This window comes from Dermacentor variabilis, chromosome 2, assembly GCF_050947875.1.
Source record: "Dermacentor variabilis isolate Ectoservices chromosome 2, ASM5094787v1, whole genome shotgun sequence".
In the NCBI taxonomy this organism is placed as follows: domain Eukaryota; kingdom Metazoa; phylum Arthropoda; class Arachnida; order Ixodida; family Ixodidae; genus Dermacentor; species Dermacentor variabilis.
The window spans coordinates 271,022,644-271,049,622 of record NC_134569.1 but is presented as its reverse complement, the minus strand read 5'-3'; the positions used below and the strand labels follow the sequence as shown (position 1 = coordinate 271,049,622).

The following is a 26,979-nucleotide window of genomic DNA, read 5'->3' as shown; positions in this document are numbered from 1 at the left end:
AGGTTGCTGCTTCATACTGTTCGAGACAGACGCCATTTTATATACTGCTGTGTATTAAGGTTAAACTAGTTATGGTGAATCAGATAAAGAAATTTTAGTCTAGCTATCCTTCTGTGTTCTGAAAGTGGAGGTAGGTTGATCTTCCTGAGCATTTCAGTTACGGGGTCGGTTGAACAATATTTTGACAAGATGAATCTTGCCGCTCTTCTTTGAAGTTTTTCAATTCTATCTACCAGGTTTTTTTTTAAACGGATCCCACACGACTCTTGCGTACTCTAATGTAAGATGAACAAGCGTTAAATATGCAGCTAATTTACTTTGTTGAGGAGCAAGTTTCAACTTTCGCCTCAAGTACCAGAGCTTTTTTTCAGCTGATGAGCATATGTTGTTTATGTGTGCTTTCCAGTTGAGGTCACTCGATATGGTAATTCCGAGATACTTAATGTGATTTTTGCGGCTTATGACCTTACCATCTATCTCATAATCGAAGGAGTGTATATTCTTTATCTTCTTGGTTACCCTTATATACTTAGTCTTGCTGTAGTTTATTTTCATTTTCCACTTATTACACCAGTCACTAATTCATTTTAATGCGGAATTTAGGACGATCTGATCATTGTGGCTGGATACTGCGGTATACATTAAGCAGTCGTCTGCAAAAAGTCGAACTTTGATAACGGAGTTAATCTGGTCTACAACGTCATTTACATAACTGAGAAAAAGGACAGGGCCCAGCACCGATCCCTGAGGGACTCCTGACGTTACAGGCAACACTCCTGATGTCGCACCATTCACTTCCACAAACTGTGTTCTTACTAAATATGATTCAATCCATTTCACAATGTCAATGTTAACGCCGAGACTAAGCAGTTTATCAAGAAGTTCAGGGTGTGGAACGTGGTCGAACGCTTTTGAGAAATCGAGGCAAACAGCATCTAACTGACCTTTCTCATTAAGTACGCTTGAAAAATTGTGTATGGTTTCGGTGAGTTGGGTAACCGTTGACAATTTTTGCCTAAAACCATGTTGGTTAGGAAGAAGGATATTAGCATTTTCCAAGTAATTGAACAAGCTTTTTGATATTACATGCTCCATGATCTTGCAGCATGTAGAGGTAATTGAAATGGGCCTATGATTTTCGATGCTGTGTCTGTTGCCGGATTTATAGATGGGGACAACGCTAGCTGTCAGCCAGTCGGATGTCAATTTGTGCTGCTCTAGGGACACCTTAAAAATGATACAGAGATACTTAGATATCTATTCCGCATATCGTTTTAAAAATTCACTTGGGATGCCATCAGGACCGGATGAATTTTTTGTGTCTATGTTAAGGAGTAGTGCATATATCCCCTCTTCAGAGAAAACGATATCTGGCATAGGCAACATACCCTCGGTGCGATTCTCATCAAGGTCAGTGGAAGATGGCTCCGGTGGAGCGAACATAGAATGAAAATATTCATTATATTTTTGAGCAATTTGAGCACAGTCGCTAATTATGTTGCCATCAATACAGACATATTGTATTTGTTCGTGCGACGGGGCAGGATGACGCCAAAATCGCTGTGGTGAATCTCTCATGAAATTGGGTAGCGTCTGCGAGTAAAAGTGTTCCTTTGCCGTTGCGAGCATGTGCTTAAGAGTTTGGGAAAGCTGCGAAATTTCCATTTTGTTCCTCTCTTTATTCCTACTTCAGCGTCTTATTCTTCGTTTAAGCTGTATTATATTGTGGTTAATCCAAGGATTGCGCTTCTTTACTGCCTTGATTCGTTTTGGCACGAACTTTTCCAGACAGTAGATCACCGTATTCTTAAACCTATTGCACAAGATGTTGACGTCAGTCACCCCATCGAACGAGTACAGTGACATTTCAAGACAGTCCAAGATGCTAACATCGTCGGCGTTGCTATAATCTCTTATACATATAGTTGGCCTCTTTGAATTCTTCATCGGGAGGGCTTCCTTTACACAAAGCAAAACCAGTTTATGATCAGAAATTCTGTCTTTGACGGAAACACTACAATCTGGTACATTGCTTGAAATAAGCACAAGATCAAGTAAGGATTCCAAGGTCTGTGTAACTCTAGTACTTTCAGGAACTATTTGCGTGAGGTCGTAACTGAAAGTCAGGTTTAACAAAGCTTCACAATGTGCAACATCTGTAGTACCTACTGCAAGATCAGCCCAATCAATTCCCGGTAAATTGAAATCTCCTGCAATAATGACACGGGTGTTAAGAGGAACATTGTTGCACATATAATCTTGAAGGCATTGTAAAAATGAAAGAGGAGCACCTGGAGGTCGATAGACAGCTGCAATAATAATAGGAACACCTAGAAACTTTGTTCTGCACCAAATACTTTCAGTATTAGGGCAGTCATCCAGAACGATCAGCTCAATGTCTTCTTTACAAACAACTGCCACACCTCCACCATGCGTTCCGCGGTCCTTGCGGATCATGATATAACCCGGGGGGATTCATTCACACTCTTTTATTTCGGGGCGTAGCCAAGTTTCTGTGACAACAACATCTGGCTTGTACTGCAAAAGAAGACGTTCAAATTCGACTGTCTTGTTTGCCAGGCTACGAACGTTGACATTAATCAAGTTGAAATTAGAATGTGAAGATATCTACCCAGCTCTCGGTTTAGGCGCCTCTTGCCTCCTCAAATCCCTTTGGTTCATAGATAGCAGGGGAAAAGCAAACATGCCCGCAATAGAAATCAGTAAGAAGTGATTGGAGGTTTGGTGGCAGAAAAGTAGAAAAACCACAAACAGTGGAGGTATAAAATAATGTTCGATGCTGGGAATTCTTTCTGTGTGTGCATGTTTTAAAATTTTTTTAACATAGTTAGGACTGGCAAATAAGAACAATAGCTTGGTAGTACAACCCGTTTCAAATAGGATGCTCATAATGTCTATCCACCCAACCATCCATGCTGACCCCAACCTCAGCACTTATAGTTTTGTAGAGCCTGGAAGGAAGAAAAGAACTAGGAGGGAGCATATAGATGGAAGGTCATTGGGAAGGTAAATGAGTGTGCAGTAGGTTTCAGTGATCCTGGTCTGCGAGGGGCAGTGCTCCGAATCCTAGGGACATTTTCGTATATCTAGGTATTATAAACCTTGTTTAGGAAAAAAAAATTTAATCTAGGGAAGCCTTTTGCTACGACATCGAGGAAAGAAAAAAACTTGGAGACTTGAGAAACCACTGGCTGCGATGCCGCAATGACCGACACACGGAACTGCTGATGTGGCGGTGTGTTTTGATTTCGGTAAGCCCAAGTTACTTTCACATTAGCATGTGAAGTATGACTTGTGGTCGTACTGCCTGCAGTGCTGTGAACACCTCTCATCAAATAAATGACAAGGTGGGGATGTTCCCATTTAAATGAAATATTTATCTGCAACTGGCGAAACAAACGTTTGCTGCAGTGCCAAACTAAGGAGCACTTGAAAATCTCCACTTTAGCAGAGAAAAATCTGATGATGTCCTTGTCCATCATCCTGTCTACTTCTTTCTGTATGATGGCCCTTTCTGTTGCAGAGACACGATATGGCCGCCTATGAATGGGGCTGGCATCACCAGTGTTGATGCAATGCGTGACAATAGATGTCTGGCCAAGTGTACGGTCGTCCAAATCAAAGATGTCCCAAAAAGATGACAGGAGGTGACGTAGAGCTGTTGTTTGCTCGGAAGGAAGGTCAGGGGCGATCATCTTAGAAACATTGTACGCAGGCGTCGAGTATGGAAGAGTGGGTGACAAAGGTCCGTTGGTACTGAGGAAGGATTCAGAGGTCAAAGAAGAAATCTCAAATTCTTCCAAAGGAGTGATATGTGCTATGGCGATAACGTGTGGCAGCACATGCAACGAAAATTCAAAATTGAGGAAGGGCACGCGAGCGCAGTTTTCGCGGATCCAGATTAAGGTGCTCGGTAGGGCAATACTGCATGACAAAACCACGTCAGTAAGCGGCGACGCGACGTACTCGCCATCAGGTAGGAGAGGACAGGGTGTCAGGAGGACATTTATAGCCACCTGTGGAGACAGCCTTGCAAACTCAGCAGAACATAAGCGGTGTGAAGCACAAGTTGTTGCGTCGGCAGGAAGCGGCAGATCCAACTGTACAACACCTGCGGAGCAGTCAATTTGGGCAGAGTGTTTCGAAAGGAAGTCGAGGCCGAGAATTAGATCGTGTGGACAGTGTTCAAGGACGGTAAATAGAACAACGGTATAACGGCCCCCAATGGTCACACGTGCTGTGCACATTCCAAGGACAGGTGAAGTACTCCCGTTGGCGACTCGCACAGTGCACGGTACGGTGGGTGTCAGAACCTTTTTGAGCCGTCGGTGGAGAGCAGCACTCATAACTGAAAGCTGTGCTCCTGTATCAACGAGAGATCTAACAGGAACGCCATCAACTTCAATGTCCAGTAGGTTTCCACATGTAGGCAGGGTCAACAGAGGATTTGTGGGCCGGGTCGGAGTTGCAGCTTCAACTCCGGGAGCTGCACCGCCTAGCTTCCCGGAGCGAAGCGACCAGTTGCAGAAGGGGACGAAGAGCGGTGAATGAGAGGCGAATGGGACCTACGACCTTGCGGAGACGGGGAGCGGCTGGATCTTGGTGGAGCTTTGTCGGCGTTGATGTTCCTAGTCGGCGTATAGGGCTAGAAAGTACGATTGTCTGGTACTTGGCGGTAGTGACTCGGAGACGACAACCGAGGTGACGACCAATGGTTGCAGCAATGACGGGCGATGTGTCCAATACCGGAACAATTAAAACATATAGGTTTATCATTCGCTGTGCGCCAGTCAGCTGGGTTGCGACAGAGGGGTGGAAAGCTTTGCGTCTGGGAGCAGGCAGCCGGAGAAATCTGGTAGGTGTTTGTATGGCGGACCGAGCGGAAAGATGGAATGCCCAAACTTGCTATTTCCTCCCGAATGACCGCTTGTATAAGGGAGATAGTGGGCACGCTTTCCTGACAGTCAGAACGAACTGGAGCCAGAGCCATGGCCTCAAGCTCACGGTGAACGATGCACATGATATCTTCCAGTCCTGTGGGCTGAACGAAGCGCGGCGGGTCTTCGCAAGAAGATGTCACGGCGGTATTGGGCAATTGGTCAGAAGTTTGAGCGACGCGGCGGCCCTTCGCTTGTTCGAAGCACTGGCACTCCTTTAAAATTGCATCCACAGTGGCACCATCTTTACACATCAGGAGATTGAAGGCATCGTCTTGCAATACCTTTCAGTATGTGACCAATCTTGTCTGCCTCGGTCATGTTGTTATCAGCCTTGCGACAGAGGGCCAGCACATCCTGTACGTAGATGACATAGGATTCTATGGACGTCTGAGCGCGACACGCAAGTTCTTTTCTTGCTGCCAGCTGACGACCGACAGGTCCGCCAAACTGGTCTTGCATTTTTTCTTTGCAGACATTTCAGCTCGTTAGGTCAGCTTCATGTGTGTCGTACCATTGCCTCGCAGTTCCTCTTAGATAAAATATCACGTTTGCTAGCATCACTGTTGAATCCCACCTGTTGTTGTCGCACACTCGTTCGTACATCGTAAGCCAGTCCTCGACGTCGGCGTTGTCCGTGCCACAAAATGTCCCTGGGTCCCGCGGATGAGTGAGGATGACCGTTGGCACGGGCTGCTGAGGCGTCGCTTGTATCGCTTCATTTGCCATTGTGGCGGCAGGTAGATGACGTCCGCTGCGAAGTTCCGTGATTGTACCCCGCACCTTCCACCAAAGTGTTGCAGGAAGAAAGCAGGCCCACGAGTGTATAATGTATATTTACAATTGGCGCATATGGCGTTCAGGCAACTGCCAGACTTCGTCTTCGTCTAGTCTAATTCAACTTCTTCGTTCCCTTCACCGTAACAATATGAATTGGACATTATGTTCTATGTAGGTCATTAAAATATGCACTAACAAACACTTGTTGTTAAAATTGTTAAAATTTTGAAATTGAAACTGAGACATAGTGAAGTTGTATCTGCCTAGCTAGAATCCTAGCTGACATTACTACCCAGATGTCAAAGAGGCATCCTAGGACATCCAATACGTTTGTATATTGGGGACATCCTAACGATGTACCAAAATAACCATGAAAAGCTCCCAAGTGAAACCCTGAAAGAGCTCCTATGGATGTCTCTGTTGGGTTTTACCTTTAGTTGTCATTGGAACATTATTAGAGTGTCGTATCCCTCCGTAGAACTTAGTCTGGTTGTTATTAATCAATTATTTGTTTATGCTACCCTGTGGCTTTCCAAGCTGGTAAGGTGCCATGCAAAGCAACTGTGAAAATTTTAATTTAACTACAGCAATAAATAACAATGTTACAATTTTGTTTAGGAATATGTAATGGTGGAACGCCAGTAGTGCAAGAAAAGCTGCTCCACCACGAGGGTTTGCAGCACACGTGTGCTACAGATGCTGTGAATGCTGCTAGGCTACTTCACGTGCAGTGTGTAGCATGCAGTGCCTCACGTGCAGACACATTGTGTGCAGTCCTTAGGACCTGGCACAGCTGGGAGGATGTTAGCCAACTAAAGTTCTCAATGTGATCAGATAATGTGCATGCATGAGCTTGAGATGTTATAGTTTTGGGTGATAATTTGAACATATCAGAAAACCTGTTCCTTTTTCTCGAACATCCAGAACACCAACTAGTAATGTGTGGGCTATAAAAAGGCCAAGGTGTGACATCTACAGGATGTCCCTGTTAAGATAACCTAAAATATTGAGTAAATTAAGAGAGTGCTTATCTGGGAAGCAGACACACAGCCATGTCGCACACTTTTTCCTGATGCACACATGTAGAAAATATTTTGCCTGCTGATTCCACATCCGAATCATGTCTGTGATGGAGCGTTTTTCAGATCTTGCTGATTAGGATGCCGTTTGGAAGTCCACTGGACGCCTCTATTGGGACGTATAAGTCTTTCTGGGATGTTGTGGGATTTTTTGCCTCCTCTGGGGTATTGCAACACTTTAGAAATATCCATACCCAAAACGTGGAAAAACATGCATTGGTGTTGCAGTTATTGTTCCAAACTCTTAGAGGGAGGTCCTTGTGATACTGTTGGCAGGAATGCCGATTAAGTTCGTGGCACATTTTGCAGATGCAGATATCAAAATTGGTGTTAGTCTCACAGTCACTGCTAAGCATGGCATGACTTCTGAATTGCTAAATTTCGCTGTTTCAATATGTAATGTAAAGTGAACAAGAAGTGAATTGTTGAATCTTTTCAATTATAGGTATCTGGACATTGTGATTTGGCGTGCAAGTTATGGGTGCCTCCTCAGATAACCTGTTTGAACAGATTAAATTGCACTTTCACGATGACCTATAAAGGGTCCTGTGACCATTTTATACCCTTGTGTACCTTATCTTATCCCGAGGTGAATGCAAAAAGAATTATGAAAATAGATGCTGCCAAACAAAAGTTATATAACTAGCAAATTGAAAGTAAAAGCAGACGACAGACAGAGACATGAACTTTCATACTTCACTCATCGATAACTTGTAATTGAAACAAGGCTTCGTACGCGCACTGCTACATTCGCATCTTCATTCTTTCCACGCTCAGCCCTGGACTGGAAAGGCCTTCCACACGACATCGCCACAATCACCTGTACATCTGAATTTCTGAATTGTATAGCTACTGTATTTAACAGCGAATAATTTATGTTCATTATGTGTTTTCTTTGTTTATTATATGATTTATACATGTAACCCACCCCTTATGTAACACCCCCAACCACGGGGGCCTTGAAGTGATGTGAAGTGAAGCTTACATTCCCAAACCGGAAGCTTTCTTCGCGTTGTGGTCTTCCCACCATAGGCCGCAGCTGCAGTAGCCTATTTGATGGCATCGTTACCACGATTACAATAACCACATCCAGAACGAGTCACCAGCAAGCAGAGACGACGAGATGCTATTCAGGCAAGATGTACGATTGCATTCAACCTCGAAAGTCACTGGATATGGTGGCGCCATCTAATTAGGGCGTCTGCGATTGGGACCTCTCATGCACAGTAAATTTTATAAATATCCATCATGTGCTTATCAAAAATATACAAAATGAAGTGTACACACTAACTATACGTACTTCCTATGTGCAAATGCTTGTGTTTGCATTATATTTTGAGTGTGGACTATTGGACAGGGCATCTAGTACCAGCTGCAAGTGAAATTAAATTGTATTGCACATATACAATGCATAAAACTTATTTTAAGCTGGCCATTGTATGTGTGACACATTGCGCCACGTCAGCTGCCAAAAATTGTTCATGCTGCAGCCTGCACAGAAACTGACTTCAGGAGCAAATTAAAATATCAAAAGCTTACATTTCAGTGCTTTTTCTGGCACAGGAGGCATTGCCAAGTCCTATAATTAGCAAACATAGAAGGAAAATGAGATACATAATTTAGGGTGCAGAGCCCTTTTAAAGAAAACCTTCTCTAGCTAAAATAAGGCACAGTATATTGCAAACATGTCTGAATTTAACCTCGGCATATTGACATGTGTACTTGTCTCAACAAGCGTAAGACAGCTGACATAAGGAAGTATAATATGGATAAAATTTAACATGCTCTCAAGCACAGAGGAAGCCTAAAAACATTGAAGAAGAAACTAGGAATTCGCAAGAATCAGATGTATGCGTTAAGAGACAAAGCCGGCAAGATCATTACTAATATGGATGAGATCGTTCAAGTGCCTGAGGAGTTCTATAGAGATTTATACAGTACCAGTGGCACCCACGACGATAATGGAAGAGAGAATAGTCTAGAGTAATTCGAAATCCCACGAGTAACGCCGGAAGAAGTAAAGAAAGCCTTGGGAGTTATGCAAAGGGGGAAGGCCGCTGGGGAGGATCAGGTAACAGCAGATTTGTTGAAGGATGGTGGGCAGATTGTTCTAGAAAAACTGGCCACCCTGTATTCGCAATGCCTCATGACTTCGAGCGGACCGGAATCTTGAAAGAACGCTAACATAATCCGAATCCATAAGAAAGGGGACGCCAAAGACTTGAAAAATTGTAGACCGGTCAGCTTACTATCCATTGCCTACAGAGTATTTACTAAGGTAATCGCAAATAGAATCAGGAACACCTTTGACTTCCGTCAACCTAAGGACCAGGCAGGATTCCGTAAAGGCTACTTAACAATAGACCATGTTCACACTGTCAATCAGGTGATAGAGAAATGTGCGGAATATGACCAACCCTTATATATAGCTTTCATTGATTACGAGAAAGCGTTTGATTCACTCAAAACCTCAGCATTCATGGGAGCGTTACGGAATCAGGGTGTAGACGAGCCGTATGTAAAAATACTGAAAGATATCTATAGCGGCTCCATAGCCACCATAGTCCTCCATAAAGAAAGCAACAAAATCCCAATAGAGAAAGGCATATCTCTCCCATGATATTCACAGCGTGTTTACAGGAGGTATTCAGAGAACTGGATTGGGAAGAATTGGGGATAAGAGTTAATGGAGAATGCCTAAGTAAATTGCGATTCGCTGATGATATTGCCTTGCCTAGTAACTCAGGGGACCAACTGCAATGCATGCTCACTAACCTGGAAAGGCAAAGCAGAAGGGTGGGTCTAAAAATTAATCTGCAGAAAACTGAAGTAATGTTCAACAGTCTCAGAAGAGAACAGCAGTTTACGATAGGTAGCGAGGCACTAGAAGTGGTAAGGGAATACATCTACTTAGGACAGGTAGTGACCGCGGATCCGGATCATGAGATTGAAATAATCAGAAGAATAAGAATGGGCTGGGGTGCGTTTGGCAGGCATTCTCAGATCATGAACAGCAGGTTGCCATTATCCCTCAAGAGAAAAGTACATAACAGCTGTGTCTTACCAGTACTCACGTATGTGGCAGAAACCTGGAGGCTTACGAAAAGGGTTCTAGTACTTAAATTGAGGACGGTGCAACGAGCTATGGAAGGAAGAATGATAGGTGTGACGTTAAGGGATAAGAAAAGCGCAGATTGGGTGAGGGAACAAACTCGAGTTAATTACATCTTAGTTGAAATCAAGAAAAAGAAATGGGGTGTGGGCAGGACATGTCATCAGGAGGTAAGATAACTGATGGTCATTAAAGGCTACGGACTAGATTCCAAGGGAAGGGAAGCATAGCAGGGGGCAGCAGAAAGTTAGGTGGGCGGATAAGATTAAGAAGTTTGCAGGGACAACATGGCCACAATTACAGTAGTACATGACACAATTAGCACATTACTGGAGTAGTTGGAGAAGTATGGGAGAGGCCTTTGCCTTGTAGTGGGCATAACCAGGCTGATGATGATGATGACTTGCCTTTATCGGGTGACACGTTTCACCGCCTAACAAATATTAGCACACAGGGCAGGACGCACCTGCATGTATCGGAAGTTTCTGGAATGTTATTGATAATTCCATCCGTTGTCTGTGACCGAACCTTGTGTAATCTGATTGCATGTGTGCGCGACGCGAATAATGTAGAACTTTGTGGCATGTGGGGGTCCCAGCGATTACTCTGGAACATTCGACGACTGATGTATAAAAGTCGATGCGCTTGACCTGCTCATCAGATTTTCTACAATCGCCGAGTGTATTCGCCGCTATCGTTGTTTGAGCTGCCTGCTTTTGAGGGCACAAGTTCGCCCAGTAAAACGCTAGTTTCTTTAATCAAAGTATTGCTGCCTTCTTCACCATTACTACCCCCTCTAAGATCGTAAAAGAGCGATAGCCACAGGGGCATCGGAATCGGCTGCTAGGAAATCGTGTAAGCATGCCATACGAAGCAGCTTCCTTCAGCAGATTGAAAGGCTTAAGGAGGCGGGGTTTCCACAGACAGTTCTAAGTTCTGTAGTAGAGTGCCTGCTCCAGAAAATAAAAGGGAAAGCAAGAAAAAACATGCAAGAACAAACCAGGAGATTAAGACCTGTAGTTGTACCGTACTCTCACCGCATAGCTCACAACCTGAAAAAGGTCGCGAGTAAATTCAAAGTCCCGGTTGTTTTCTCAGCCCCGTCAAAACTTGCTAAATTGTGCGCCCGCGTTAACAACCAAAAAACAGAACACGCGACCTGCGGAACACAGCATACCGATCCACTTGTCAGTTGCAAGGAAGGGGTAGTTTATCAAATTCCGCTCTCTTGCAAAAAGGTTTACATTGGACAAACGGGGCGGTGTTTAAATGAAAGGCTAAAGGAACACGAACGGTCACAGTAAAAAGGAACTGGTTCCAATATGGCCATCCATTGCAAAGAGTGCGTGTGCAAGCCTCGCCGAAGAGATACCACCGTTCTGGACAGAAGTCGAGACAGCATTGCCCGTGAGCTGAAGTTTAGTTCGTTTAGTTTTTATGGTGTACTCCCTTACGGCGATGTTTGTGTATCGCGTAACCATTATCATTTATAGTCATTTGGCCCTGTACACCACGTGTCATCTTCACGAATGTCACCTTCACAATCGTTCTATCGCCTTTTGCCTGGTTACCATGTGATGTTTGACAATGCGCGAGTTGCGCCACCAGATTTGCGCATATATATTGTGTGTTTCCTTCAATAAAGCATCAGTTGTTAGTAAGAGCTCATCCGTGTCTCTTCTTGTGTCATCTGTTTGGCGCTATAGTACTTCAGTAACATGCACCAACTAGCCCAACAAAAAGTTCTGCTTGAATATCTTGTACAGTGGGCCATTCAATATGTGTATCCTCCTCTACGTCAAATATGGCGGCCCTCGTCACCCACATCACATGGTCTTCATGCCGCGCCAGACACATCTCCTTTTGCCTCAAGAAGGGACTGATTTCTGGTGAAATTTCCGCCCTCTTCGGGGCCATTCAGCCTTCCTACGGGCACACAAAGCGGGTGTGTAAGATTGTACGTTCGGAATTGTGGAGGCAAGTGCGGCTCTTTTTTGACTATTTACGCGTGACATGTCGCATCAATTATCCTAAGTGGGTTGCCGAGAAGAAATTCCGGGAACGCAGGAAGCTTGCGGCTCAAACGGTGGAATTCTAGTGGCGACATTTGCTAAACAACACCCCCAAACCGCCAGACAAGAAGAAGGCCAGTGGTACCATAAGAATCCTGGGACAAGTAAAAGTCAAGGAGGAAGTAAAAAAACGTGCTGGCGAAGGGACCGAAGTTCAGCTTCGAACCTGAAACTGTAGCGCATGAGCTACTTTCTTTGAATAGGCGTGTTGCCGAGAAGGCGTCACCTGAAGACCAGGAAAGGTGCCTATTGGAAGGAGTAGACGCTCTGTCAAGAACAGTTTCGAAGAAATCTTCGAGCAACCGATCCGTGATTAACGAAGTTGTCACATTCTTCAAGGACAATGGCCTGCTGCTTTTACAGGCTGACAAGGAAGGAGGCTTCGTTGTGGGCCCACAAGGCATCTACAAGGAGAAGGCCTGCCGAGCTGTGGAAAAGAATTTCGCCACGTCAAGCCTCAAGCCGACCAGGGTGAAATCTCAGGCTGTGTCCCTCTGCAAGGAACTGGAACTTGGAAAAATAGCAAATGCCATAAGTAAGTGCAAAAATAAGACTTTGGGCATGTTTTTTACCGCCAAGACCCACAAAGAAGTTCCGTTCCGGTGTATCGTGAGCGAAAGGGAATCGTGGCAACGTCATGTTAGCCAGTTTCTGTTAGAGCATTTGAGTTCACTTAACATAGAAGATCCTTTCGAAACAAGGAACTCCTATGATTCGGTAGGATTTTTGCAGTCCTGTGGTACCGTAGGTGGTTTTTTCTCGGTTGATGTTAAGGATCTTTTCTATTCTATCCCACACAAGGAACTGTTTTTAGCTGTCCAGGCATGTATTGAAAAGAAAGGCACCATTCCGTTTCAGAATTCTGTGGGCATGTCAGTTGAAAATTTCGTGAGGCTTCTGAAGTTTTATCTTAGTTCCACGCTTGTTCAGTTTGATGATAGGGTTTATGTTCAGAAGAAGGGCATCTGTATAGGGTCGTGTGTAGCCCCTATCTTAAGCAACATTTTTCTTTCGGCCGTTGATAGCGTTTTGGACAGCATGTTTGACAAACAGAAGGTTTTGAAAGTATTTAGATATGTAGATGATTTCCTAATTGTGTTAAACAGACGGGATCCACCAGGCCACCAAGAATCTGTCAAAGAGATGCTAGATGTTTTTATGAAATATAGCCATGGTTTAAAACACACCTTTGAACTACCAAAGAACAATAAGCTACAGTTTTTAGACCTCGAGCTCAGCCTGGGAGCTGAAGTGCACTGGAAGTACCAACCCCGAGCGCAAAAAGAGCTCTTGTCTTATGAGTCAGCCCACTCTAAGATCGTAAAAAGAGCGATAGCCACAGGGGCATTGGAATCGGCTGCCAGGAAATCGTGTAAGCATGCCATACGAAGCAGCTTCCTTCAGTAGATTGAAAGGCTAAAGGAGGCGGGGTTTCCAGAGACAGTTCTAAGTTCTCTAGTAGGGTGCCTGCTCCAGAAAATAAAAGGGAAAGCAAGAAAAAACATGCAAGAACAAACCAGGAGATTAAGACCTGTAGTTGTACCGTACTCTCACCGGGTAGCGCACAACCTGAAAAAGGTCGCTAGTAAATTCAAAGTCCCGGTTGTTTTCTCAGCCCCTTCAAAACTTGCTACATTGTGCGCCCGCGTGAACAACCAAAAAAACAGAACGCGCGACCTGCGGAACCCAGCATACCGATCCACTTGTCAGTTGCAAGGAAGGGGTAGTTTATCAAATTCCGCTCTCTTGCAAAAAGGTTTACATTGGACAAACGGGGCGGTGTTTAAATAAAAGGCTAAAAGAACACGAACGGTCACAGTAAAAAGGAACTGGTTCCAATATGGCCATCCATTGCAAAGAGTGCGTGTGCAAGCCTCGCCGAAGAGATACCATCGTTCTGGACAGAAGTCGAGACAGCATTGCCCGTGAGCTAAAGGAAGCCTTCCACATTAAAAGGAAGGGCCTTGAATGCGTGAGCAAACCATCAAAAAATCTGTATAAAAGTGAGATGTCCTTTTTAGAAGCCCTCAGTTAGAACTGAGCATGTTGCTGCGCCGCCCGCACTTGGTAAAAATTCCTAATCATTTAGTTTTTATGGTGTACTCCCTTACGGCGGTGTTTGTGTATCGCGTAACCATGTCAATAAAGCATCAGTTTTTAGTAAGCACTCGTCCGTGTCTCTTCTTGTGTCGTCTGTTTGGTGCTATAGTACTTCAGTAACATGCACCAACTAGCCCAACAAAAAGTTCTGCTGGAAAAAGGATGGAACCCTACGTTTTTGCATTGATTATTGTCGTCTGAACAAGATCACCAAGTCTGGCTATTGGCAAATAGAAGTCGACGAAAGAGATAGCGAAAAAACCGCCTTCATCACCCCAGACGGGCTCTACGACTTCAAGGTTATGCCATTCAGACTGTGCTCGGCGCTTGCAATGTTCCAGCATGTGATGGACACGGTCTTAGCAGGATTGAAGTGGCAGACCTGTCTCGTTTACTTGGAGGATGTCGTCGTCTTCGCCGGAAATTTGAAGATCACCTCAGGCAGCTTGCGACAGTACTAGAGGCCATCAAGTCATCAGGGCTCACTCTGAAGCCGGAAAAGTGCCGCTTTGCTTACGATGAGCTTCTGTTCCTAGGCCACGTAATCAGCAAATATGGTGTCCGCCCAGACCCGCAAAAGACAGCTGCAATTGCACAGTTCCCGCAACCCATCAACAAGAAGGCAGTGCATAGATTCCTTGGCATGTGTGCCTACTACAGGCACTTTGTCAAGGACTTTTCACGCATCACTGAGCCGTTGACACGTCTCACTAAATGTGATGTTGAGTTCAAGTGGGAAACGCCACAGGCCGACGCATTTGAAGAACTTGAATGATGCATGCAGTCGTCACCGGTGCTTGCGCACTTCGACAAGTACACCGGTACAGAAATCCATACTGACGCCATTAGCCTAGGCCTCGGTGCCGTTCTAGTCCAGAGGAGAAACTGAGTCGAAGAGGTGATAGCTTACGCTAGCCGGTCGCTGTCAAAAACGGAAGGCAACTATTCTACGACTGAAAAGGAATGCCTCGCCATCGTTTAGGCTAAATTTCGCCCTTATTTATAGGGCAGGCCATTAAAAGTCGTCAGCGACATTCACGCGTTGTTGGCTAGCGAATTTAAAGGATCCTTCATGACGACTGGTGTGGTGGAGCCTCAGACTACAAGAATACGACATCACTGTGACCTACAAGTCCGGACGAAAACGCTTTGATGTCGATTGCCTATCACGTGCCCCCATTGACCCGCCGCCACACGGTGACAAGAATGGCGGCACCTTCCTTGGAATAATAAGTGCGGAAGACTTCGCTAACCAGCAATGGGCAGACCCGGAGCTAAAAGGCCTCGTCGAGTATTTGGAAGGGAACACCGACGTAGTACCTAGGGCATTTAATCGCGGATTGTCTTCGTTCTCATTACAAAACAACCTGCTCATAAAGAAGAACTTCGCACCAGTCCACGCCAACTACCTTCTTGTGGTTCCGTCGGCGCTGCGTCCAGAAGTACTGCGTGCCTTACATGTTGATCCGACTGCCGGGCACCTCGGTTTCTCCCGGACGCTATTGAGGACACAAGAAAGGTATTATTGGCCGCGCCTAACCGCCGACGTTGCCCGTTACGTCAAGACATGCTGAGACTGTCAGCGACGCAAGACACCACCCACAAGGCCAACGGGATTACTACAGCCGATCAAGCCTCCTTGCCGACTGTTTCAGCATATCGGGATGGACTTGTTAGGACCGTTTCCGACGTCAACATCCGGAAATAAGTGGATCATCGTGGTGACGGATTACCTCACCCGCTTCGCTCAAACTAAAGCTCTGCCGAAAGGTAGTGCAGCCGAAGTGGCAAAATTTTTCGTCGAAAGCATCGTGCTGTGACATGGTGCCCCAGAAGTCCTCATCACTGACAGAGGAACGGCCTTTACAGCGGAGCTCACTCAAGCCATTCTGCAGTGCAGTCACACAAAGCACAGGAGGACAACTGCCTACCACCCATAGACGAATGGTCTTACGGAGTGCCTGAATAAAACCCTTGCTGACATGCTAGCAATATACGTCGACGTTGAACACCAGACCTGGGACCGTCCTGCTGTACGTAACCTTCGCTTACAACATGGCGGTGCAAGAAACAACACAGATCATGCCGTTTAAGCTGGTTTACAGCAGGAACCCGATGACGACTCTAGACACCATGCTGCTGCACGTCACAGATGAGGAGAATTTTGACGTCGCCACCTGTCTGCAGCGCGCCGAAGAAGCCGGACAGCCGACAGTACAACCTCCGACGACGCTTTGTCGAGTACCAGCCCGGTGACCGTGTTTGGGTGTGGACCCCGATACGCCGACGAGGACTGAGTGAGAAACTATTGTGACGCTATTTCGGACCCTACAAGGTCATCCGAGGTATTGGCGCACTGGACTATGAGGTCGTGCCAGACGGCATTTCGCATTCACAGAGGCAATGTGCACGATCTGAAGTGGTCCACGTGGTGTGTCTTAAAGCCTCTTACAGACGCTGACGAATTCCTTATTTTGTTGTTTTCTTTGTTACGAGCGATTCTTTTATTAATTTCGTTTGTTTGCAGCATCGGGTCTATGCTTTTTAAGAGGGGGGTATTGGCACGCGTACTTGACTTTATCGGGCGACACATTTCACCGCCTAACAAATATTATCGCACAGCACAGGACGCGCCTGCATGTATCTGAAGTTTCTGGAATGTTATCAATGGTTCCATCCGCTGTCTGTGGCCGAACCTTGTGTAATCTGATTGCATGTGTGCACGACGCGAATAATGTAGAACTTTGTGGAAGGCATACGGGTCCCAGCTCTGGAATATTCGATGACTGATGTGCTTGACCTGATGAGCTTGACCCCCTCATCAGATTTTCGACGATCGCTGAGTGTATTCGCTGCTATCGTTCTTTGAGTGTAGCCTGCTTCTGAGGGCACAAGTTGGCCCAATAGAACGCTAGTTTCTTTAATCAAAGTTTTGCTGCCTTCTTCACCGTCACTACCACATGACAATTTGGCTTCATACTTGAAAAACAATGTGGAATGTAGCACAATAAATACTGGGCATGATGAGGTCCGCTATTGTCCCGTTTCCTTATGCATATATTTTGGGGGGAATGCTGCATGTACTGGCAGGGTTCATGTGACGTGGGATTTGAGAAAAAGCAATTTCCTGAGCACACAGCCCGCTTTTCAAATGTACTACGACCAACGTAAGGTGGCACTGTTTTAATGGCTGCAAGCTAAAACTGGGCTGATGTTGGACTGGGCTGCGTCTACATGGTTTGTGTTTTTCCAGTGAGCGCCTTTTACTGACTAACCACTGTTACAAAGTTATTGTGAGGCCCAAGAAGTACCTTCCTCTTTCAAAATCTTCTTGATTGTATTGCCAATTCTGTAGTGAAAGAATCATTGTCTAACCAGATTTTATGCACAATGCGAATGACGGTGTGTATATTGTAGGAAGTGTGTGAGCATGAGTGAATACACTGGAAGGTATGACAATTTATATATAAATAGGCAACGCATGTTATCCATAGATAAAATTTCTGACGATTGACCTCTGTGTTCACTGCTATTGTTTTGCTTTGTTTGTTGTTTGCTTTTCACGTCACAGGTTCACCCAATAAAGAATTAAATCCTTAACTAGCACTTTGGGTACTTCTAGGCATCACAGGTACTGCAATATTAAACTTTCACATGGAAGCCATACCCCTAAACATTTGACCTTGCCTATACATAGTGCACATGTTTGCACTTTGCTGTGGGAATTAAGCCGTCTCACTGGACAAAATCAAACCTTATATTGCAAATGCTTCCAAGGCTATTCGAAAGTACTCTTGCTCTGCAGCTAGAGACTTGGTCAAAGCCCGCAGGGACATGCAGCAATTTCTTTTTTTCTTCAGCAGTTTTCTTTTTGTGAATTCCTTTTTGATGTGTCATTATTTATCGTAGGTGAGCTACGAATCACAGTGTGGCTAAGGCTTTCCTGACATTGCTAAAATTTTCAGCCCCTGCTTCCAATATGACGACACGATCCCTCACAGCGACTGCAGTGCCAGTCTGATTACGCTTGTTCCAATGGCATACCACACTTGTAGACAACTTTCCGTGGCAACAAAGGGAAGGCTATGGAGGCAAAGCATGGGCAAGTAAATTAAAAGGAACAATTTCTAACGGCTGTAAATTTAAAGGAACAAACTTCAGTGTTGGCGAGGATATTACATGTCCTGTTCAATTGGCCCGCAGACACCTTGTTTCATTCGCAAAAAGCAAATCGGCACCTTACTCCGTGCACTTTAAAACTCTGTTTATGGATAATAAGCGCTATGTTTTTGATCAACACACACAGAATGTGAAAGAATTGCAATAGCAGCCAACGCATGCAGCTTCCTCCCTAAACGCAATATTCTGTCTAACCTCGTGTTGTTGTCGAACAGTAATTTGCTGATAATAACTGAAACCTGGCTGACTGACGATATTACCGATACTGAGGTTCTTGCTGACTTGCTGAATTTCTGCCTTTACCGGAAAGACCGCGAAATCTCACGAGGTGGTGGTGTGCTAATCGCCACGCATCACCATTTATCGTGCACGCTTGCAACCATTGAGACTGACTTGGAAATAACATGGCTAATCTGCCGCGCTCCACCACAGACTGTTCTCTTGGGCGTTTGTTACAGACCACCACATAACACTCCTGATTTTTCGCATGAACTTAATAACAGCTTGAGCAAAGTTAGTGAAAAACACCCTAACGAAGAAATCCTGCTTTTCGGCAACTTTAATTTTCCGCAAATCAACTGGACTAACAATAGTGCTTTAATCATAGGCAATAAAGCTGCTAAAGAATTTGTTAATGTGTGTCTTAATTTCAGTCTAACTCAACTTGTGCTAGAGCCTACGCGGGTTACAAAAGACACATCTAATGCACTCGACCTTATACTAAGCAGCCATCCTGACAGTCTATCATCCATACCTTACCTCTGTGAGGTAAGTGATCATAAAGTAATCCATGCCACCTTCACCTTTCAACCCATGCAACAACGAAAATCCAACAAAACTATATGCCTATATGAGAAAGGGAACTACGAAGCTAGTAATTACGAGTTAGGCGACTTCTTTTCAACTTTTGAGACATTATTCCATATGCACTTGCCTCAAGAAAACTGGACACTATTTAAAAATAAAATTAATGAACTCGTAAACAAACATATACCAAGAATAACTATGCACACTAATCAAAATAAGCCATGGTTCACCAGAGCTTTAAAGAAGCTTGAAAACCAAAAGAAACGTCGCTTCCGGCTAGCCAAGCGTCATGGAAGCACCGAGGCTTGGTCAAAATACTACACGGCAGAGAACGCCTACCTGAGTGCCCTTCGCACTGCTAAAAAATCTTTTTATAACGTCTACCTGCCCCAGCTACTTACTCAAAATCCTCTGCAGTTCTGGTGCATTTTAAATCCCCAAGAAGCTCGTACCATCAGCGTGACGAATGCAGCAGGCGACACCGCCACGGACGCCGAGTGCGCTGATATATTCAACACAGCATTTTTTTCTGTGTTTACAAAAGAAACTACCACTCCATACTTTCCACTACCTACTGACATAATATCATATATGCCACCCATTGTATTTTCGATAGATGGTATACTATCAATCATTGAAAAAAAAACAAATAATGTACTTCTTCTGGTGTAGACGAAATTAACTCGAGGATCCTAATGAATACTAAGCATATATCAGTGGCATGTTTCACTCTGTTGTTCACGCAATCATTGTCTACAGGTACTTTACCGGATGATTGGAAAGTGGGAAAGGTCGTTCCAGTATTCAAAGCAGGTAACAAAGACTCCCCCTTAAACTACCGTCCCATTTCGTTAACTAGTGCTCCTTGCAAAATCATGGAACATGTCATATACTCGCATATCATGAACCTTTTAGACTCGGCAAACTTCTTTCATCCTTCTCAACATTGTTTTCGTAAAGGGCTTTCGTGTGAAACACAACTAGCTATCTTCCTTAATGATCTCCATGTTAATCTTGATAACAACGTTCAAACCGATGCCATCTTCCTAGACTACTCTAAAGCTTTTAACACAGTTCCTCATAACCACTTGCTAATAAAATTATCTAGATTGAACTTAGATACTCTTGTAGTACAATGGATAAAAGAATTCCTTACTAATCGTTCCCAGTTCGTCCTTGTCAATAACGTCTCCTCCGAACCCCTCCCTGTCACTTCAGGTGTCCCTCAAGGCTCAGTCTTAGGACCGCTTCTTTTCCTAATATACATTAGCGATCTTCCGCTGCATGTATCTTGTCCTATTCGTATGTTCGCTGACTGTGATTTATCGTACTGTGACTAACATCTCTGACCAAGCATCTCTCCAGAATGACCTTCATAACATGCAGGACTGGTGCAACCATTGGCAAATGGCCTTGAACTCTAACAAGTGCAAATTTATTCCAATTTCCCGTCGTCGTAATCCTTATCTGTCTACTTACACAATTGCAAATGTGCCAGTAGAATCAGTTCTAGCCTATAAGTCAGCATCATCGTCATCAGCCTGGTTACGCCTACTGCAGGGCAAAGGCCTCTCCCATACTTCTCCAACAACCCCAGTCATGTACTAATTGTAGCCATGTCGTCCCTGCAAACTTCTTAGTCTCATCTGCCCATTTAACTTTCTGCTGCCCCCTGCTACGCTTCCCTTCCCTTGGGATCCAGTCCGTAACCCTTAATGACCATCGGTTATCTTCCCTCCTCATTACATGTCCTGCCCATGCCCATTTCTTTTTCTTGATTTCAACTAAGATGTCATTAACCCGTGTTTGTTCCCTCACCCAATCGGCTCTTTTCTTATGCCTTAACGTTACACCTATCATTGTTCTTTCCATAGCTCGTTGCGTCGTCCTCAATTTGAGTAGAACCCTTTTCGTAAGCCTCCAGGTTTCTGCCCCGTAGGTGAGTACTGGTAAGACACAACTATTATATACTTTTCTCTTGAGGGATAATGGCAACCTGCTGTTCATGATCTGAGAATGCCTGCCAAACGCACCCCAGCCCATTCTTATTCTTCTGATTATTTCCGTCTCATAATCCGGATCCGCCGTCACTACCTGCCCTAAGTAGATGTATTCCCTTACCACTTCCAGTGCCTCGCTACCTATTGTAAATTGCTGTTCTCTTCCGAGACTGTTAAACATTACTTTAGTTTTCTGCAGATTAATTTTAGACCGACCCTACGGCTTTGCCTCTCCAGGTCAGTGAGCATGCATTGCGGTTGGTCCCCTGAGTTACTAAGCAAGGCAATATCATCAGCGAATCGCAAGTTACTAACGTATTCTCCATTAACTCTTATCCCCAATTCTTCCCAATCCAGGTCTCTGAATACCTCCTGTAAACACGCTGTGAATAGCATTGGAGAGATCGTATCTCCCTGCCTGACGTTTTTCTTTATTGGGATTTTGTTGCTTTCTTTATGGAGGACTACAGTGGCTGTGGAGCCGCTATAGATATCTTTCATTATTTTTACATACAGCTTGTCTACACCCTGATTCCGCAATTCCTCCATGACTGCTGAGGTTTCGACAGAATCAAACGCTTTCTCGTAATCAATGAAAGCTATATATAAGGGTTGGTTATATTCCGCACATTTCTCTATCACCCGATTGATAGTGTGAATATGGTCTATTGTTGAGTAGCCTTTACGGAATCCTGCCTGGTCCTTTGCTTGACAGAAGTCTAAGGTGTTCCTGATTCTATTTGCGATTACCTTAGTAAATAGTTTGTAGGCAACTGACAGCTGATCGGTCTATAATTTTTCAAGTCTTTGGCGTCCCCTTTCTTATGGACTTGGATTATGTTAGCGTTCTTCCTAGATTCCGGTACGCTCGAGGTCATGAGGCATTGCGTATACAGGGTGGCCAGTTTCTCTAGAACAATCTGCCCACCATCCTTCAACAAATCTGCTGTTACCTGATCCTCCCCAGCTGCCTTCCCCCTTTGCATAGCTCCTAAGGCTTTCTTTACTTCTTCTGGCGTTACCTGTGGGATTTCGAATTCCTCTAGGCTATTCTCTCTTCCAGTATCGTCGTGGGTGCCACTGGTACTGTATAAATCTCTATAGAACTCCTCAGCCACTTGAACTATCTCATCCATATTAGTAACGATATTGCCGGCTTTATCTCTTAACGCACACATATGATTCTTGCCTATTCCTAGTTTCTTCTTCACTGCTTTTAGGCTCCCTCCGTTCCTGAGAGCCTGTTCAATTCTATCCATATTATGAATTGAATTCCTCTAGACTATTCTCTCTTCCATTATCGTCGTTATACCCAAGCCTATAAGTACTTAGGCGTAACCCTGTCCCACGATCTTTCCTGGAATACGCATGCGACTAACGTAATCTCGTCAGCGAAGAAGTCCCTTGGGTTCATGAGGCGTCATCTTCGTCATGCTCCACAGCACGTCAAACTACTCGCATACAAATCATTTTTCAGACCTCTACTGGAATATGCTGCCGCCATCTGGAACCCTCATCAAACATATTTCATCAATGCACTCGAGTGAGTTCAGAATCGTGCGACTAGATTCATCCATTCTTTATATTCATATAACATCAGCATTTCACACTTAAAGAAACAATCTAGCTTGGCATCTCTTGCTTTTCGTCGTCGCATTGCCACGCTCTCTCTTTATCACAAATTTTTTTACAGCTCACTAAGCCGCCTGCCTTACGTCACGCCATCATCTTCACGCATGTCACAGCGCACCAACCATCAACTCCAAGTTTTTCGTCCTCGAACACGAACTGTCACTTTTCAATCATAATTTTTTCCTCGAGCTGCCAAGGACTGGAACGACCTGCCCATTATTGTTGCTGCCATCACATGTCATTCACGATTTCTAGAAACTGTTCAAACTTATATTTCAATGTAACACCTGCCTTTTCTTGTGTTCACATGTTAACCACCCCTTATGTAATACCCCGAATGAGGTCTTTAAGGTAATAAAATGAAATGAAATGAAATGAAAAAGTAATAGCGCTTCTGAATAGCATTTTCGTCTGCTTTAGCTGGTGAAGAGAAAGCGTTTACAACAACAAAATAAGTGCTCATCCTGTCTGGCTTTCCTTCTTGTGTCCTCGTTTTTTGTGCTGTTTGTCAAGGATGAACTCTCGAGAGAAAAAAATGGCACTGGGCAGGTCATGTAATGCGCAGATTAGATAGCCATGGGACCATTAGGGTGACACAATGGGTAGAAAGAGAAGGGAAGCGCAGTAGAGGACGGCAGAAGACTAGGTGTTGTGACAAAATTAGGAAACTTGCAGGTGCTAGTTGGAATCGGTTGACGCAGGACAGGGGTAATTGGAGATCGTAGGGAGAGGCCTTCGTTCTGCAGTGGACATAATATAGGCTGATGATGATGATGATGAATTCTTACAAACTTGCCAAAATTTCAGTTCTTGTAAGAAATACCACTGATTGTTAAAGCTTATTTTGCTGCTTTTCTCTTGCCCGTTTTGGCAAATCCGAAATTGTCACATGTGGAAGCAGCTCTGATTTAGTATCTGCTCCAAGAAACTAAAAGCACTGTCAAACACTGCTTGGCGCAGTAACACTGTGCAGAAGTTCTGCCCCTCTAACTTTGCCTTCATTGATTGCGAGTATGTAGTCCATGCTCTGCAGGCACAGCAGCCGAACAAGTATGCATCCAGTAAAAACTACCGGGAACAAAATGTTGCAAGTCTAGTGTTGAGTCGACTTTTCCATGGAAAAAGTGAGAGGAATGACTTTACGAGGAGTTCCAGGCTGCATGACATTCCTTCCTAGTTCATTCCCTTCCTCCCTGGCTGAGAGAATGCAGCTGTGAATGCTACCAATCACGACTGTCTAAGCATAGAAAATGAAAAGGGGGCAGGTTGACTGAGAATGCATGTAAACCGACAAATCCTAGCACGTTGTTGAAAATTTTTTCATTGTGCAATACGTAATCACAAATAAAATGGTGCACTTGGCAACAATGAATAGAGTCGTAACTGTTTAAGGCTAGTAGCGCCGCTCAGGACGAGCAAAAATGGACAGAGGTAGGGGTAATCAAAGGGAGCGGAAAACAGGGTAAGCGCTTCCGCTCCCTTTGATTACCCCTACCTCTGTCCTTTTTTGCTCGTCCTGAGCGGCGCTACTAGCCTTAAACAGTTATGACATACCAACTCGCCCAAACTGCCACACTTTTGGAATAGAGTCATGTCTGTCAGCTCGTTCCACTGGTAAGCGAGTGTTCCAGCAAATACTGGTTAATGAGAGTGGTGGTGCTGTGTCTGTCCAGATGTCAACATCCTTAACATATTTCTTGTCATCACCATCATTTGAATGGCAAAACATTTGAGTTGGTTTTATTAAGTCCTGGAATCCAAGAATCGGCATTGAATCACTTTGAACATGTGCAGCATAGTGCATTTCAGTTGCCACCAAATAAGAGCATAAATGTAAAGCGCCATTGGAGCATTAACTGAAAACGAGAGTGAGGAGTAAATGCGCTATGCTTGGCACACTCTGTGTGCGGCAGCACAAATGAACTACAGCTGTAGGTAAGGCCATTGGGCAAGGTTAAATTTTGTTGATGCAATCAAATCTTGACATGATGCAGCATTGCTGGTTGAACCAAAACAGGAGTGTTCGTTTGTATTGTTATGCATTGCCAAGTGCTGTGGGTACGCACCATTAGGCAGTCAGTGCTGGCAATGAGAGCTATGCAATTATGCACCTTTATATTGGATATAAAACAGCACACTTGGAAAACCAGAACAAACAAATCTTACTAGCTGTGTGTCATTCTGTCTCTTTCTTACATGTTCCATATATTTTTTTTTTATTTACATGATACTGCAGACCTTCTTGGTCCAAGCAGGAAGGGCAAATTCAGAAAAGGAATGCAATGCATTGTACAAACAGCAATGTACATATATGTTAAGATGCACGCATGTGGATATAAAACACTTCTAAATACATATACAGATCTGGCACCTCCAAAAGGATCACAATGTAGCAAAACGCTCTCTATTAGAAGTTAAAAAATATCATTAATTTTAAAGTTTTTAATGCTTCCACACTTGAAAAGCACTTCAAGTAGTGAATTCCAGTCAATTATTGTTTTCAAGAAAAATGAGAACTTGTGAAAATTTGTTTTTGTGTAATGAGTTAAGCTATAGCTGAGTGTGCGTCGTGTTTTGCGGGTTAAAGCTGGCGTGACTTATGGTGTGGCCGGGATGCTGAGCTTTCCATGTAACAAGGAGTGCAAAATTCTATCCTCACTATTTTACTTCTGGTACAGAGAAGCTTTATTTGATTAGTTTTCATGAGGAGAAATGGAAGGTCAGAATTCCTGTATGTATTTGTAGATGAAGCGCACAGCGCACCTTTGAACCGTCTATATCTGTGCAATATATTTTTTCGTGTGAGGATCCCACACCACGGCAGCATACTCGAGTTTTGGCCTAACAATAGATTGGTAAGCTAATTTCTTCACACTGGCAGGTGCTCTCCTTGTGTCTTAAAAACCTGAGTTTCTTCATAGCAGATGAGGTTATAAGGCAAATGTGATCCCCCCAAGTAAGCTGGTTGTTAATGATTATGCCTGAATATTTGTACCTTGTGACCTGAGTCACAGATGTAGTGTTGAGGGTGTAGTTGAGTGCGATATGGTGGTGCACATAAATACTGCTTTTTCGAAGTTCAGTGACATGCCCCATTTGTCACACCCAGACAAAACATCATTCAAAGCAGTATTCAGCAGGCTTAGAATTATTTCTTTAAACAACATGCAATCATCGGAAAAAAGGTTAATTGTGATATTTTCATCAATAAAGGAGACCAAATCATCTATATGGACCAAAAACAATAGAGGTCCCAGCACACTCCCCTGTGGGACACCTGATGGGACCTCAAGTGGAGGGGAACAAAAACCGTCGATTTCCACACAAATGTATTGTGTTCTCCGCTTTAAGTAAGCAGCAATCCATTTTATGAGGGATGCAGGTACTCCTGTTATGTTAAGCCTCGGAAGTAGTTTATCATGAGGAACCTTGTCAAATGCCTTACTGAAATCGAGATATAATATGTCAACTTCTCTGGAATTATCTAATGTGGCACTAAAGGTGTGAACAGCTGTTGTTAATTGTGTAATGGTTGAAAATCCCTTTCGAAAACCATGCTGACATGGACTGAGCACAGAACTTGTATTTAGAATCTGCAATATATGATTTGCAACTATATATTCAATGAGTTTACAGGAGGAACAGGTTAAGGGGATAGGACGGTAGTTCCTTACAAAAAGGTGTTCTCCGGTCTTGTGAATAGGCACAATTCTGGCTGTAAGCCAGTCGGGGGGTAATGCAGCTGACAGTGATTCATGAAAGATTTTGGTTAGAAACTGGGCTAAGGATTCTGCATAGCACCTTAAAGGGCCCCTCACCAGGTCTGGCCATTTTGAGCTGACAAGTGCAGAGCATACAATGCATGCTAACGATCATGTTTGCAAAAAAATTAAATTACTATGTGCCGAGGAAAGGTCTAAAATTTCAATCCGAATGTTGTTTTCCCTTTCCCTCACGGCAACCGCGTTCCAAGCCGGACGGTGACGTACTCATGTCCGCAGTGTGACATTGCTCGGGGTGACACGTGACTTTGAGAAATATTCAGGGTAACATCTGTTATTTGTGTGATCTGTTGCTTGAATTGACAAATTGAAGCTTAGAGAAATAATAAAACACACAAACAGAATGTCTGTTTTTTATTTTACTTCCCAGCGAAGCAAGTGAGATGTACCTCCGCTTCGTCTGCTTGTTCCCACGGTCGTGCAGTCACGTGCGCAGGTACCGAAACTATGCCATTTTCTACCGTGCTCCAGCGCATGA

At 44.2% G+C, this 26,979-nt stretch overlaps 1 protein-coding gene across 15 annotated transcripts in view; it reads left to right on the top strand.

The window, feature by feature from the left end:
• LOC142573299 (tRNA-queuosine alpha-mannosyltransferase) overlaps nt 1–26,979 on the top strand; it is a 308,316-nt gene that overhangs the window by 4,440 nt on the left and 276,897 nt on the right. For 11 of the 15 annotated variants that reach the window (XM_075682952.1, XM_075682956.1, XM_075682953.1 and 8 more), the window contains exon 2: nt 26,872–26,937. The exons of 3 other annotated variants lie outside the window; for them this stretch is intronic. In XM_075682952.1, the coding sequence (XP_075539067.1) occupies nt 26,872–26,937 (66 nt within the window). Of the gene's footprint in view, nt 1–26,871; nt 26,938–26,979 lie in introns of those variants that run through there. One more of the 15 variants, XM_075682943.1, reaches the window with a different exon arrangement.